This window comes from Podarcis pityusensis, assembly GCF_964106645.2.
Source record: "Podarcis pityusensis genome assembly, chromosome: 1".
NCBI lineage: Eukaryota > Metazoa > Chordata > Lepidosauria > Squamata > Lacertidae > Podarcis > Podarcis pityusensis.
The window spans coordinates 94,224,532-94,238,018 of NC_138028.1; the positions used below are offsets into that span (position 1 = coordinate 94,224,532).

The 13,487-nt window shown below is 37.0% G+C and overlaps 1 protein-coding gene and 1 long non-coding RNA gene across 7 annotated transcripts in view; one reads left to right on the forward strand and one right to left on the reverse strand.

Annotated features, from left to right (window-relative positions):
- The window catches only part of LOC308479212, a 34,274-nt gene that overhangs the window by 16,531 nt on the left and 4,256 nt on the right, over positions 1-13,487 (forward strand). For 2 of the 3 annotated variants that reach the window (XR_013987553.1, XR_013987555.1), the window contains exon 3: positions 2,712-3,612. This is a non-coding gene — a long non-coding RNA (uncharacterized lncRNA). Of the gene's footprint in view, positions 1-2,711; positions 3,613-10,613; positions 10,668-13,487 lie in introns of those variants that run through there. The other variant, XR_013987554.1, reaches the window with a different exon arrangement.
- Positions 1-13,487, reverse strand: part of ZNF148 (zinc finger protein 148) — a 34,797-nt gene that overhangs the window by 8,895 nt on the left and 12,415 nt on the right. The window contains exons 1-5 of one of the 4 annotated variants that reach the window (XM_081006686.1): positions 10,424-10,563; positions 9,397-9,743; positions 7,548-7,676; positions 4,296-4,419; positions 3,621-3,704 (exon numbers count right to left, since the gene is read on the reverse strand). In XM_081006686.1, the coding sequence (XP_080862812.1) occupies positions 3,621-3,704; positions 4,296-4,419; positions 7,548-7,676; positions 9,397-9,726 (667 nt within the window). In that variant the 5' untranslated portion in view covers positions 9,727-9,743; positions 10,424-10,563. Of the gene's footprint in view, positions 1-3,620; positions 3,705-4,295; positions 4,420-7,547; positions 7,677-9,396; positions 9,744-10,423; positions 10,564-13,487 lie in introns of those variants that run through there. The other 3 variants (XM_081006687.1, XM_081006685.1, XM_081006688.1) reach the window with 3 other exon arrangements.

Consider the following 13,487-nt stretch of genomic DNA (forward strand, 5'->3'; position numbering starts at 1 on the left):
ATCTGAGAGGCAGTGAGGGGTCCAAGGTCACCCAGTGAGCTTTATGGTCAAGTGGGGATTTGATCCTTGGTCACCCAGGTTCTAGTCTAACACTGTAACACACTAGCCCCAATAAGTTGCCAGTATGTACTAGTAAAGTGAAAAAGACTGCATGTAAAAGCTCCTCGTATTGACAAAAAGGTTGTGCTTATGAAGAGAATTAATTTTCTGTGCCCTTGTGATTAACTTGTCTCATTTTTTTCAGACCAGCCACAAGCATGTTCACATAAAGTGCTATTATTTAATATCACATTTTTAAGCATCCTTGTAACAAGATAAAATAACTAAAACTGGAAGAGCTAGTTGCTGACTTATAGCAATAAATATCCTGATCCTTTATTTAGTTAGCTGAAGGTGTATAACAGAATCATAGAATGGTAGAGTTGGAAGGGACCACAAGGGTCATGTAGTCAAAGCCCCTGTGATGCAGGAATCTTTTGCCCAACGTGGTCTCAAACCCACGACCCTGAGATTAAGAGTCTTATGCTCTACCGAATGAGGTATCTGCTGGTTCCTTAGCCCTTCCCAGGGATAAAAGTATCATCTGGCTAGTGCACTGACAGATTTATACACAGTATACCATGGATCTCCCTGAACCTGCTTTCTACTCCTGGGGGAAAAGCAAATGGGAATCTTATGCACAGGTGAACCAGGTAAAAAGTTTATACTGTGTAAAGAAATAAAGAATGGTCAAAGAATAAAAGACACAACAGAGGTGAAGCAACTCTAAAAAGATACAGTATATGCCAAAAGATAGACCTCATGTATTACTTTGTATTTGATTACTTTGTATTGAATTGCTTTGTATTCAAGGCAGCGATGAACTAGAGAATATTAAGGCTCCTCGCTTTTACAAAGACTAAAAAAAGACTGAAAAGCTAAAAATAGCTAATTAAAATTCAGAGTTGAATCATTCTGACAAAATATTTATTTATAAAAGCAATTATTTTTTATAAAGACTCAGACTATTTGTTATTTAATATCATAGATGGTTCTATAATTTTGTTTCAAAGACAAGTAGCGCTTAATATTTGTTTTCCATGTTAATAAATAAAACAATATCATTTTTTATAATTTCCTTTCCTTTTATCTATTTTTTTTCCTTTTACACAAAATTGCTGTATTATCTTAGCTCATTGTATTAGTTTAATCCACTACACAGTTATGTTAAGATTCTTTGTATTGAAGCCAATTTGTCTCATTGACTTAATGACTAAGCTGACTTAAAGCCAAGCATTTCAGTTCCCTAGGGGATACAATTTTCTGTTGGAAAGTAAAAAAATAATGTTGTATCTTGTCCACCCTAGCCTCTGACTCAGTCTGAAGCAAAACTTCAAGTCTTTGCCCTGTCTTTCTTATCTCCTATACCGTATATACTTGGAGTCACAACATTATATATTTCATGTTATCAAACCTAACTGGCAAGCAGTACCACCCACACAGTTATAAAAAGATACACAGATCCAACTTACATATTATATATATATAGATATAGATATATAGATATAAAAGTATGAAACATTAAACTGACAATTACTTTAGATGAAGTAGGTGTAGCTAAATGACACATAAGAAACATACTACCAAACTCATAGGCTCAGTTCAGACTAAAAATTAAACCATGGTTTGTTTAGCTTAACTCTGGTTTGTCTGTGCATGGTTTCTTTAAGGTCAAGAAACTAGGATTGGTAATGGTTTTTTGTAATAGCTGAACTCAGTATTTTGGTTTCCCGTGTAACTCCATTCTTGCTGCCTGACTACAGAGTCAAGAGGGAAGAATTGCTCAAAAAAGAAATAGCTCACATAGCTAAGAGACTCTTGCCACCACTTTAACAGACCTCTGTTTGGCTACAGGCTCCTTTGCTTGCCTACTAACCAAACAAGCTAGCCATCACAGCTCGGCTGCCTAACTGCAACAGCCTTCAAGGGTGGCAGGTACACCAGTGCCACAGGTACCACACCCCAACAATCTTAATGAAATGTATGTAGAGCAGATAACCAAGCCACTCTCCAGTCAATTCACATACATTCAGTGCATGCCTGTGGAACTAAGTATACAGAAGGCATTCTAGAAATATTATCCAATTTATAAAGTGAAGTATGCAAAATTATTCTCAGAAAATGGCATATAGTGAAATATTTTCCAAAAACAGCTTTCTTTGCACAAACTTTTCCATGGCTAAAACTGCATTGCTTCATAAAATTAGTAACGAATAGATGTAATACCAGTCAAACTGGCAAGTTTATATTCTATTAATAATTGTGTAGTATAGTAAAGAAAGGTTTCGTAGATTGTATATTAAAACAGTAATATTACTTTCAATATCTGATTTATTTCATTCCTGCCCATTTATTTTTTGCATTGTTTCTTAATGTATTATGGGTTGTACTTAAATAAGCCATGTTGTTTGTATAGGGATTTCCACTTGTGCAACAGAACCTCTCCTCCCACTCCTTCTCCCGTGCCCCCCCTTATTTGTTTTGGGGTTCAATAAGCACAAAATACACAGACGTCAATTGTGAAACAGGGTTATATTTTTAAAAAATATATATTTATTAGTCACTTTTTCAAAAATGAACTCAACCTGACTTACAAAAATTAAAAACAGATATAAAAACAAAGACTAAAAACAACCTAAAATTCAAGAAAATGCATTTCTTTCTCTATGCAGAACATACCCAACAGCACATCATTTAAATAACTGAATGCAACAATACTGAAAGGCAGCAGCAGCAAGACGCCCGGGTGTACAGAAAAACACATGGCTTGAAAGAAACAGAAGTATAAGCAAAAGTGCAAATCCAAATACTAGTAAGGCTAGTTTGATGATAAGCACGGATACAAACATTCCAAGACAACCGGGGTATTTGTGCAATTTTCTGTCATGTTTTGTTTTCTCAAGGTTTACATGCATACACATAAAGTACTAGACATCAGCACCCGCAGTTTGAACAGATATGAAACCTTTCACCAAGCAACACTCAGCATATTTGCAAGCTCCACTTTTCTGAAATATAGACTGAAAATTGGCATCTAGTCCAAAAAAGACTATATTTCTAAATATTTGCAGAGATAATGAAAGGCCATGCACCAAAATGCCAAAAACCCAGTAAAGCCAAGTCTTTTTACAGAATGTGGTTTTCCGGAAGTAAAATTTTAAAACAAACCAATATAAACTTAACTATCCTGCTTTAACTTTGGGTCTCATTTTTTCTATTTGTCTTTTGCTAAAACGCTTACTCTTGTGTAATTTTCTGTATGCTTTTTTTTGTTTTTTAACAGGTTTCAGATACCTATGGGGTCAGGCATTTTGGCCATAATTGTGTTCGAAGTATTCCTATTTACCACTTACCCAATAAAAATATTTTTTCTCTCAAGGTTTGCTCACATCAGCTGTCAGTAACTTCTTGGGGGCAAGGGAGGAAAAAGGCAAGGCTAAAGCAAACACCTAAATTCTTTTCTAGAGTTTCTTGAACGGCATGTTAAAACAGAAGCTGCATAATCACCCAATACTTGGCCATGTTTCAGAAACAGGTCTTTAAACACACCAGTAAAAAGAAACTCAAGGCACTATACTCACCAGTATGAATCTTCTCATGTCTCTGTAGCAGGTACTTCTGAATGAAACGCATCTCGCACTGACTGCACTGAAATGGTTTTTCACCTTAAACAATATAATTCCACATCTGTAAGTTAAAAGCTACAAACATTTGTTTCTAACAGATTCTGCTGAGAAATAAAATAGCTGGCTACTGGAATCCAGCATATGAATGAATTCCAAAATATTTTAGTATTAAAAAGTCTGTCTAAACTACCTGGGCTAAAAAGAAAAAGGCTATTAATTCGGCGAGCCTGCTGCTAACAGAGGAGTGCAGCTCATGAGCAAAATCAGGCAGGATGCTGTCATCTAAGGTACTGTAAAACTCTTTCATCTATTCCAACTAGAGTTCCATCACTGGTAAAATAAGAACCCAGAGACTATGCTATGAACAAGACAAAACTGGAAATTGGGTGACTTACCAACCCATCCTTGTACAGAAAGCAAAGCAACACAGTAAATCTCAAATTAACAGAAATGACACTAATTCTTTTCTGGTATTTTTTGACACTTTGGTGCATGGAATACCTAAGCTTAGATGCCACATTTCCTGCACTTTGGAATATAAAGTTTGCATCATTTTTCATAATTCAGTGCATTATTAAAGATCCAACCATTTTTAGATAATATAAAATACAACTTAAATTCAAGCAGTACCTGTATGAATGAAGACATGCCTTTGTAAATGGTAGTTGGTTCTAAAGGCAGCATGACAATGCTCACAAATGTGAGATTTGGTAGTTTTCAGACCAAGTGATCCATCCTCATTTATTGTAAGGATCTATTTTTAAAAGGGCAAAATTCAGTCTTACATTAATTTCTCAACAATATTACAAGATTCATATGAATACATAATGGAGGCAAAACCACAATGCAAAATGTGGCAAAACCACAATGCAAAATGGGAAGACTGTAGACATAGATATCAATTGACTATCTTTTAGTTGACCTAATTGAACCTTAGCTTTTCAAGATTTGTGATATATAATACACATAATACATCCAAAGAAGTGCTAGAACAGGCTTCCTCAACCTCGGCCCTGTAAATGTTTTTGGCCTACAACTCCCATGATCCCTAGCTAGCAGGACCAGTGGTCAAGTCTCAAAACATCTGGAGGGCTAAAGTTGAGGAAGCCTGTGCTAGAAATTTATTCTCAGTAGAGAAAGTCAGAATATTTTTGATCATGTTTGGTTGTCACTCAAAATACGGTTAGCTGTGACATGAGCAAGCCTATCCTCCCAGGTTTGCCTGTGTCCCCATCTTTCTCTAACATGGCAGACAAGAGGGGTTTATTTCTGCTCTTAGTTAACTGCACCTTCCTGTGTCATCAGACCACAAATTGTGGTTTCACACTAAATATGGCAGATTTCAGAACTAGCCGATTTCAAACCATGGATAATGAAGTTGGCTTGTCCCAAAACTAACCATTATTTCAGTTATGTTAAAACCACATATTCCAATTCAGACAACGTAGGAAGCTGTAGTTAACGAAAAGCTGAAGTAGAAGTTTCTACATTTAGCTATTCAGCAGGAGAAGAGGAGAGGGGAAGGGAGCATGCAAGCCTGAGAGTGGATGACATTTGCTCCCATCATGCTAAACCATTGGTGTACAAACAGGACCACTATCTTCTCAAATGGTAGCACTATAAATCAGTCTTTAATCTACTCAGTTGGGCAAGAACAGAAAGCTATAAAATCTAGAGGCACTCATGTTATATCCATTTTATTTCTCAAGACATGGAGTACATCCAGCAACTGCAATTTTTTATTATTTTTTTTGTACAAGCATACTGGTGACAGGACTTGTAGCTTGGTAATTTTACTTACATGCATTAATGAAATGATAATTGTGTACTTTATCTCTTCCATCTCAGCAGAAAGTTAAGGATAACCTTAATATTTTTCAGTCTTAATAACCCATTACAACAGCCCTGTTTGCATGTCATGCTAAGTCAAAACCATGGCTCAACAATAACAGAAAATCTTACGTCACTCCTCCCTGGTCATTTTTTTACTGTATCACACTGAGCTAAACTATAGTTTATCTTAGTGTGCAGTCCAAATCCAGGGGTGTGGCTCAGGTCTCTGCAGATTAACTATGAGCTGTAGCCAAGGCTTGTTCTATAGGTTATAGTTCAGTATTTGTCTGGGAGAAGTAAACCATGAGCCCGGCTTTAGACAACATGCTAAGCCCACCTATGGCTTCGGTCTGGGTGGCACAGCAGCAAAATGATCAGGGAGAAGCAAAGCAGATACAATCTCCTCTCCTGGAGCCCACAGGCTCGCACATTTGTGCTAAGCTAAACACTGTGACATGAACAAAGCCAACACATGACACTGTTAAAGCATGTTTCAGTAGTATGTTGTGACTTTTAATAAATCTGTTCTGTACAATTATGCATCTAAAATTCTAAAGATAAACAATTCGTAGCTACTTTAAATGCTCCCATGGGCTTTTTTACCCACCCCACGGCTATATCACAAGCTGCTTTTGTTCCCTCCATTTTAACAGCACAGAGAACTGCTGTTCAAGAAGCACAAGCCTAAAGCCCCTTTGGGTACATTAACTTGGTGCAGTTCTTCAGAGTTTGTTCTAAGTGAGTGTAATCCTTTTAAAGGTGTCCCTGCAAATGATTCTTTGCATGGAAGAAAGCCCATCTTTCTTCAGGTATTCCTGATCAATAGGATTCAGAAACAGCAGCAGAAAACACTTGTTTTGATAGATCCTGTTGGTTCTACGGTATTTGGGTGCCTTATACAATTGGCATTCACCAGCATGCGCCTTGCGGTGGGGGGGAAACACAGTTGCTAAACGAGTTATAGTAGGTTGGTTTGACTTTCTTTGCACAGAAAAGAAAATACACCATTAATTATACTTGCTTCCAAAAGAAATATTGCCTTTCTTGATATACAGCTATGAACTTGACTTATACCTAGTACTGCACATTCAAACACTTAAGATTGGGCCCTTTTAATACTTCATTTCCTCAGGGGAGTGTATATAATGTTCATGCTCTAGGTAGTTATAGTCTTCAAAGTCAATACTAGAAAATGACCCTCCAGTACCCAACCTGCTCTCAATGTACCCAACCTGCTCTCAATCTCTCTGGTCAATTTGTGATCTCTTACTATACAATATTAGGAAGATTTGAAGGACAACCTCTACAACGAAATAAAGGAAAAAGGGGGTTCTCAAACTATGACTGAGACAAGTACATGAAAATAGCTTCCAATCAGTGCTTCCAATTAGTTTTCACTAAACTTCAGGAATTGCAAATGAAAACAAGAATAATACTGCAGTGGGCAAGTACTCAGTTTGAATTTGCAAGTGTCAATTGTAGAGCAGGAAGCTGAATAAAAATATATTCAAATGCTTCATATTTTATGCTTCAAAATTCATGCATAGCATTTTTGCTGCACTTCCTGAGAGGAAATTCAAGATGTGCAACTCTGAAAACTGAATTTTAGATTAAAATGGCTCATTTGAAATTAGAAGCCTGTGAATGGAAGGCATTCATTTAATTTCAGGTGCATGCAGTAATCAATTTCAACACTTGTGCACCTGTCTGATTAAAAACAAAGTTGTTAGAAAAACACTATGATATTTAAATAAGCCCAATATTATTATTAATCTAAACAGTCTCCGTAATTGATAAGTGGTCCTTAAAACCACACACTCATCAAAAGATAATATTTAGAGAAGGAGATGCCTGGGAAACAGATGTTAAAGTATGTCAAATATTCATGCTGTGAAAAGAATTTCAAAGAAACAAGCTATGAATATATTGTGGCTTGGCTTTGAGATTAAAGTAGGTGGTTGAATCTATGGTTTCCAAATACTATCATTTCCAATTGCAAATTCAAGGAAAATCTCCAGTTGCTTTCAAGGTTCAAATTAAATGTCTTACCTTTGCTGGTGAACGCTGTTTCCTTTTCTTCTTCTTTTGCATATCTAAACCCTCTCGTATTAGCTTTTTGTCCCTTTTCTGCTGCTCTGCTACATCAGTAAATGTAATTTCTTGTTTCACGCTGATCTGCTAGGATATGAAGTGCCAGCATCAGATAATATTAATTACATATGACACATATAAGACACATTTTAACAAATTCTTTCAAAAATAGTAATACATCTGGGATTACTTTATACCCTTCGTACTGTTTTGGGGAAGAGGGGGAGAGGCTATTTTTAAAAGTCCTATTTGTAGCGAGTATTCCAATATGGTACTCCTTTCATACCTTCAAGCACAGAAGCTTGGATTACATGCCACATATAATTTAACATTTAACGAAGAAATTTCACCTGACCAAAAAAAACCTTTATCATTTAAGATATGGTTATGTTGGCATTTGAACCACAGTTTCACTGTTCTAAGCCAAACCCTCATTTTTGCCAAAGAGCTACTATGATAATTTCAACCCTTCTTTTAAATTCTGGTCTCCTCCTGCAGTGAATCAAACATTCATTTCTGCCAGTAGAACAGAAAGCCACCATGATAATATCAAACCTATTTGAAGGGGCCATCCTTCAAAGGGGCACGTGGATGAGGAATCAGGAACCTTTCCCTACCCCAAAGCTTACTTCCCTGCTTCCCTTCAAACAGTTTTCCCCCAGGCAAGATCACAGGCTCAGCTAGAAACAAAAGCTCTTGGAGCAGGACAGTGTACCACAAGTATCCTGCATATGCTGTGAAAATCAGACACCCACCTAACCCCCTTGTTTTTTGTTACTAGAGCTGTTCCATGTTCAAACACACACAGCTTCTGTCACCTCAGTTTTCTCCCCTAAGGTTGCGAACTGTACTTTCAGCAACAAGATTCTGTTATAGAATCAGACCAAAAAACCAAACACCTGATGCAAACCAAGTTGCTGATTGACTTTCAATGCTTGAAAGTCTTCCACTACAGTGAAAATTTATTATTTCATTCTGTTAACCGTTTGAAAGCATCTCATTCTTTTCTAAAGTTCCCGTTACTTTCTTACAACAAAGCACTATCAATGTAAAACCGTATTTTAACTCAGCTGCAATCTAAGAAGCTATTCCTCACAAATGCAGAATTAACTGTGTAAACTCCATTGCTTTTCAATCCACATCATTAAATACCAATACTAAACTGTGTTAGAAGTGCAGGAACCACAACAACACACTACTTCTTTGAATATAACAGAAGCATTTTCAAGTCCTTATCTCCTGTGCAGGAAGAATGCAGACACTTAAAGTCAAATGAGCACCGTCTATGTAAGACATATATTTAAAAAGTGTATAAAATGTGTATTAAAACATGAGAACATGTTCCTAAATAAACAGTGGTTGATTCACAGCATCAAAGATTCCCAAGATTTTTAGAAAGCTTAAGATTGTTATCCAAAAGCAGTCCTTCTTTGCGCATAACCCCCATGCTGATTGCAAATACATCTATTATGACTATACTGTTTTTTACAGAGGAAGAAATAAGGGAACCAGGGGCTGATAATTCAGCCATTGGCTCTATTCCTAGCCCACACTTTAAGTCAATATCTTATTACCTCCTTAACTGTGCAAACAGCACCAGAGATAAAACAAGCCATGGAATTTATAGCATTTTGTTGTTGTTGTTAAAAAACAACAACCTCCAATTCTTTTTTCTCAGAGTAATGAACTACTTTTATTTTAGTTTTCATTTGGTTGTTCCTGCCATACTTTTTTTTTTTTTTAAGCAGACCTTTAGATACGATTTGCTCAACTTTTAAGTGCAAGCTGTGCTAAATAAATTGCTTACAGGGACATTGACTGCATACTGAAGCCCTTGAGGAAGCCTGTCTTGCCCCTCCATCTCATCATCATTTTTCACCGTCTCTTCGTGGACCATGAGTTCATCGTGTGGGATCATTTCTTGCTGTCGAAGTTCACTTTCCTGTAGCACTTCTTCTGCAGAAAGGATTTCCTGGTGCGCCATAGCCCGGTCTTGAAGCACTGCTTCCTGCCGTTCCACAGGAACTGCCGACTGGTCAGATGCAGCACCCATTCCAACCATATCCCTGGATGATGGCATTTGCTCTATGCTACCACATTTAAGAAACAATACTCCCAGCTTATCTTCAATGTTCATTCTTAAGTGCAATTAACCTGCAAATACAAAAACAAAAAACAAAACTCAATTAGCAGAGTATTTACCATTTATTTCATTTTTGTTACATAAGCAGACAGTTACACCTCAAAAAATACAAACAGAACAAGAAAAATGATTTTTAGAGAATGAAACAATAAAAGAAAAAAAGTAAACGATACAATAGAGTTAACAGGCAGAGTGTTTAAAAACACAGCCCCACACTCAAGCTTCACTGACAATAATTGGGTATTTATGGATACATACATGGGAAATGTAAGGCATGTTGATGAACACTTTTACTATTTTTATGGGTTATTTGTGTTTTTTGTGATACTTTGTTCTATAATTTTAAAGGTACTGTGAGTCACTCTAACTTGTTTGTAAAAAAAAAACATGAATCACCATAATAAAAGTAATTTCACAAAAATCTGAATACAGGGTATTTGTAAATCTCTCCCTAGAAAAAGGATAAGAAGTGCATCCCTCAACAAATACATGCCAACTACTCATAAAGTCTCAAAATCTGATACTTTTTTTGGGGGGGGGGATTCCAAACTGGGAATAGAATTTTAGAGTGCAAAAGATTCACTGCTTCCTTAGGTTTGGATCTGGAGCAGTTCAGGTAAAAAAACAGATTTATGCTTGCAAGATGGATGTACCATTTAATTTTTTTAGCTTGAAATTTTCCAAACTGTACCTTGATTCAAAACATGGGGCAGTAGCTAACAAGGTGCTTCTGCTGGTGCAAGGACTTTTGGCTGCACACTGAAACTTCCCTTTCCTCTCCTCTTCCATGCCCCGAAGGACAAACATAGCATAAGCATGTAAGGGAGAGCTCTGCTGGATCACACTCAAGGCCTAGTTACTCCGGCATTCTCTTCTCACAGCAGTCAACCTGATGCCTATGGAAAGTCCACAAGGAGGACATGAAGTCTCACTGGGTGAGCAGAAGTCCGCTTAGATTTTTCTTTTCATTTGTGGGAGAGGGGTGTGTTTTTGTGACCAACATAACATGCTAAACCAACCTTTATCATCCTTAATTCATCTGATTTTATTCCTAACAAAATTTCTTCTCAATTTACCAAATGAGACAAACTGTCAATAAAGGATCTTTACATTGTTATCTGTTTTCTTGGCTAGATCTTTAAATGAAGATTAGATAGATAAAAATACATAAATTCTGAATCAGCTTGCACGTCAAACTTCTCATATGTAGAATCTGTTCTACACATGTGTAACATGCTATTTTGAAAACCGTTGCCAGATAATTAAACTTTGGGAAATTATCTTTAAAATGATGCATATGTTAACTATATATGGAAAATGAGTCTGTAGATTGACATTTTCTTGAAACTGCCCTTTCCTGAATCAGTCAAAGGCTGGAAAAATATGCCTTGCTGCCGTTTAATTGCTTTAATTATTAAAGGACTAGACAGGCAATAAGAGAATTGCACTTAAATACATTTCTGAAAAAAGTCACTACATACTAACCATTTCCTTGGCCCTAGCAGTTTTTAAGAATACTGGGTTAGGCAGAGACCTTCATGCAGAATGTGCTGCTAATTTAAGCACTAACTCACCTTCCTATCACCACAAGCCTTGTCAGAAACTTCACCACAAGCCTTGTCAGAAACTTCATGAAACTCTAGTAAAGCATTCATCAATGCCAAGTCTGAGAAGTCAGGCATTGCCTCTGTTTATGGATACTGCCAGTGATTATGAGGGCCTATCCAAGATGGCTACTAGTGTACACCAGCACCTTATGCTTGACTACACACATGGTGGAAATCGGGAAAGCAACTATATTTCCCAGCAATAATTTACAGCAATGCTCTTGCAAGAAAGGTACATTCAGATGGCAAAGGCAAGACCACACAATTCAAACTGGAATTGATTTTTAAAAAAACATTATTGCGGGCCCCTCAAATTTATTTATATATTTAAAAGATGAAAGATAAAGATAGCTGAAGGCACCTTTGACAAAGTGATAGGCAAATTACTGTATTTTTCGCTCTATAAGACGCACCAGACCACAAGACGCACCTAGTTTTTGGAGGAGGAAAACAAGAAAAAAAATATTCTGAATCTCAGAAGCCAGAACAGCAAGAGGGATCACTATGCAGTGAAAGCAGCAATCCCTCTTCCTGTTCTGGCTTCTGGGATAGCTGCGCAGCCTGCATTCACTCCATAAGACGCACACACATTTCCCCTTACTTTTTAGGAGGGAAAAAGTGAGTCTTATAGAGCAAAAAATACGGTATTTAGATAAGAAAAAAAACCAGCTTTGTTTAAAGAGACATTTCACTGAAACTTAAAAAATAATGGAATTCTGCAATAGGTCAGCCGGAAAATTGGACTGTATCTACAAAAGGAAGTGTTTCCAAAACAAACTGACCCTTGACAAAATGCATGATATTATACACCATGTACTAGCTCTGGTACGTTAATATGCTCCCTGGAACAAAATAGTGGCTCTTAAAAGAAGACTTCTCCCTCCTTCTCAAAAACTATATATAACTTACTTAAGTAATCCTGCAGTTTATTGTTTTCTAAAAATATTATCACTTTTTTTAGAACATGCATGCTCATCAATTCAGCAACTGTCCCAAATTCTTTAAATCCTATATCAGTCTCACAAACAGAATAGTTACATACTTTTAAAAAAACCCCAGTATATTTTACTAGGTCTTGATAGGTAGTAGAAAGGATGGAATCCAATTTGATATATTTTCCTTACCATAATAAAATTAAAAAACCTGTGGAAAATGCAATGAATAGTTTTTTCCTGTCCTAAGTAGTCATGCTGCTGCCTGCAAATTGACCCATGGTGCTTGCATAGTTTCAAGCTCGGTTACACTGATCAACTCTACTGCACTGCATCTAGTTGCAATGCATCTCACACCATTTTTTACAATGAATTATGGCTATTTATGGAAAATATAAAAACCATTCGATTCAATTCAAAAGCTACAGATATATGAGTGTTTTGAAAGTCACATATCAAAAGATTTTCCAGTATCCATTTAAGATCATGTTGATGATTCTACAAAAGGAAAGGAAGCAGGAAGTATCAGGAGAAATTGATATTTTGTACAACCACAGAACTGAAAACATCAAAGAAAAGGATTTACAGTGGTACCTCGGGTTACATATGCTTCAGGTTACATACGCTTCAGGTTACACACTCCGCTAACCCAGAAATAGTGCTTCAGGTTAAGAACTTTGCTTCAGGATAAGAACAGAAATCGGGCTCTGGCAGCGCGGCGGCAGCAAGAGGCCCCATTAGCTAAAGTGGTGCTTCAGGTTAAGAACAGTTTCAGGTTAAGAACGGACCTCCGGAACGAATTAAGTACTTAACCCGAGGTACCACTGTATAGTGCTGAAGCATAATCATTGGCCCTTGACCTATTTAGACATAAGGTTGTGCCCAATTTTGTCCCTCTGTTGATGGAGGGCTCCTTGATCCAGCAGAGATTCCATGAGGGCAAGTGATTTTAGAAATTTCCCCCTTTCTCCTGCAGATTTCCAGCAGAGGGCAAGGGATACTACAGATGGAGAGTGGCAAATCAGCTCTTAGCAGCTCCACAGGAACAAAGAGCCTTCAATCAGCAGAGGGGCACAATTGGATACAACCCATTAGGGAATTGTCATTGACAGTGAGGAGCCCAAGTGGTGCCTCTCTGGGTGTTTCTTAAGACATGCTGTATTTTTATCTGCTTTTAAAAAGTGAATTGGTTTCACTGAAGTGTTATTTTATTGTG